Raw genomic sequence first — 3,047 nt, 5'->3', positions numbered from 1 at the left:
CGTGGTTCGCTTCTCTGTTGCAGAGCGGAGCGTCCGTCTCTGAGCTGTAGTCCAGGTAACCCGCTGTTGTTTCCCCAAACGAAGGAGTTCATGTCCATTTCCATTGCTTGGTGTGTTTACTCAAAACCTCTCAAAACATTGCCAGCTCTTACAGTAAACAACTTATTTAAATCAGCAGAAATTGAGAGAGGAAAATATACATTTTAGCTGACTTACCCAAAACTTTTGGCTGGCTTGTTTGCTTGCAGCAAGTAAATGTAAAAGTTGCTTTGTCTTCAAGTAAGACTCAGCCTAGGTTAGGAAATACACAGGGGAGGTAAGGGTGTGTGTGGGTGTGTGTGTGTGTGTGTGTGTGTGTGTGTGTGTGTGTGTGTGTGTGTGTGTGTGTGTGTGTGTGTGTGTGTGTGTGTGTGTGTGTGTGTGTGTGTGTGTGTGTGTGTGTGTGTGTGTGTGTGTGTGTGTGTGTGTCAGCCGGGTGTGATGCATAACACCCTCTGAATCAGACCTTTTTCATCTAGCCTTTAGATATTATCTTTCTATTCTGTCCTAATTTTCACCTTCTGTCAATCATTGCACAATCTTCCCAAAAGGTTGAAACTAACTGTAGCATCAGATAAATTAAACCTACAGTGTAGAGGTCCTCTCTAGCTCAGCTGGTAGAGCATGGCGCTTGCAATGCCAAGATGGTGAGTTTGGTTCCCAGGACAACCTATATATCAAAAATGTATGCATGCATGACCATGTTGCTTTGGAGGAAAGTGTCTGTTAACTGGTATATATTATTACATAATTAGTGAAACATGGTATGCTCTCTCCATTTTTCAAACATGTAGGTGTGAATGGAAGAAGGAAGTTAGCTACTCACCCTGCATATTGAGTCAGGAGTAATGTTTATTTCCAAACAGCAACGTTTTACATTGCCAGATAATGTTAGCCAGAGGCAAAATGTAAAAATTGTACTGAGAGTAAATAAAGAAAAGAATGACTTGCACATTGTTATGACACATTAAATCATGTCTTAACTTGTACTGTCACAACTTGTCGCCAAGTTCTTGATAACATTTTATTGAAATTGTACAATAATGGAGCATTAATGATGGATTGGATTTATAGAGTGCCTTTCTACCAACCGAGATATTCAAACACTTGACATAGTAAGGGGGTAACTCAAGTCTACAATTAACATTGTATAAACACATTTATTTTCAATCAATCAACCAAATGTATTTTATGAAGCCCTTTTTACATCAGCAGTTGTCACAAAGTGCTTTAGCGATATCCAGCCTAAAACCCCAAAGAGTAAACAATGCAGAGGCAGAGGCACAGTGGTGAATAGCTACATACACTTTTCAAGGTTCATTAACTAATATGAGACTCCTAGACATTAATTCATGTACATTCCTGTGCCACAGGGCTCCTAAATCATACCGGTACATCTGTTTGACTAGTCATGCCCACTTGAGGGATTCTAACATGTGACAGTGTCCGGCTACCATTGATTGAGACATGGTTCTTTAAACACGGCATATGTTTCTGCAGCAGAATCCGGAAGTGGTTCTGGAATTTTCTCCCCACAAAGGTGTAGAAGGCAGGATTGATACAGAAGTACAGATATGTGACCATACGAGTAACATGCAGAGCATAGTCAAGTTTACGGAGTTCCACACAGTCGACTTCAGCTGCTTGAAGCATCACCACCACATTATAAGGAGTCCAGCATGCAAAGAACAGCAGTACTATGACAAATATGAGTCTCACCGTCCTGTACTTGTTGGTCATCCTGGAAGAGATGACCGTCACGGCAATCCTAACGTAGCAGTAAAAAACAACAATGAGAGGAAATAGGAAAAACAAACCTAACTGAAGGTATGGCCCCGACAGCTCCAATTCCTCAGAGACAATCGATTCTGGGGTACCAACCTCCTCACACACCAACCCCTGGTAGTAATGCTCGGCCTGGTCGTAGAGTAGAAACGGCTTGATGCACGCCAGGAGGCTGATGCCCCACACAGCGGCAGATGAGGCGAGGGCGTAGCTTCTCCGACGTAGCCTGGTGGATGGCACGGCGTAGACCACTGCCAGGTACCGGTCAAAGGTCAAGAGGGTGAGGAACAGGATCGAGCTGTAGAAACCCAGGAAGTAGGCGCTGCCCACAATCTTACACCAGACACGGCCGAAGATCCAGCTGGACTTGTGGTGGTATACGGCCCAGAAGGGCAGACTGGACATGAAGATCAGGTCCGACACAACCAGGTTGAGGAGGAAGATGTTCCCCACCGTGTTGAGTTTCTCGAACTTGAAGATGATATAGAGGACCAAGCTGTTTCCCACCACGCTCAGTGTGAAAATCAGCAGGTAGAAGGTGGAGAGTTTGACCCCAAAGTCGTGGTTCGTTTCTCTGTTGCAGAGCGGAGCGTCCGTCTCTGAGCTGTAGTCCAGGTAGCCTGCTGTTGTTTCCCCAAACGAGGAGTTCATGTCCATTTCCATTGCTTGGTGTGTTTACTCAAAACCTGTCAAAACATTGCCAGCTCTTACAGTAAACAACTTATTTAAATCAGTAGAAATTGAGAGAGGAAAATATCCATTTTAGCTGACTTACCCAAAACTTTTGGCTGGCTTGTTTGCGTGCAGCAAGTAAATGTAAAAGTTTCTTTGTCTTCAAGTAAGACTCAGCCTAGGTTAGGAAATACACAGAGGAGGTAGGGGTGTGCGTGTGCGTGTGTGTCAGCTGGGTGTGATGCATAACACCCTCTGAATCAGACCTTTGTCATCTAGCCTTTAGATTTTATATTTCTATTCTACAGAAGTGCCGCATATTGGGGGTTGGGGAAAAAATCATTGTGTGTGTCCTATGTGTTCTACTTTCAGCACACGTCCTCCAACATATGTCAGGTGGATATATATACTATACAAATATATTTGCACCCTTGCACTTTACTAAAATACTTCTCTATTTCTTCTAAAATCAGTTGAAATTGAAGAAAACATTTGGTATCCACACCTTGTTAATGAATTTTTAACATTGCAGAACAAACTTTATTTCTGTA

The 3,047-nt window shown here is 43.0% G+C and overlaps 1 protein-coding gene across 1 annotated transcript; it reads right to left on the bottom strand.

Moving 5' to 3' along the window:
* Positions 1-979: 979 nt before the first annotated feature.
* Positions 980-2,486, bottom strand: LOC106590245 (C-C chemokine receptor type 3-like). Its single transcript, XM_014181048.3, has one exon. The coding sequence runs from the start codon at positions 2,479-2,481 to the stop codon at positions 1,423-1,425; it is 1,059 nt and encodes a 352-aa protein (XP_014036523.2). The 5' UTR covers positions 2,482-2,486; the 3' UTR covers positions 980-1,422.
* Positions 2,487-3,047: the final 561 nt, after the last annotated feature.

This window comes from Salmo salar, chromosome 29 (assembly GCF_965601325.2).
Source record: "Salmo salar chromosome 29, fSalSal1, whole genome shotgun sequence".
Taxonomy (NCBI): Eukaryota; Metazoa; Chordata; class Actinopteri; order Salmoniformes; family Salmonidae; genus Salmo; species Salmo salar.
The sequence above is the reverse complement of the archived record's forward strand: the minus strand, read 5'-3'. Positions and strand labels throughout refer to the sequence as shown.

Coding starts and splice junctions, on each gene's coding strand:
- LOC106590245 (XM_014181048.3), bottom strand. CDS start 2,481: ATGGACATGAACTCCTCGTTTGGGGAAACAACAGCAGGCTACCTGGAC.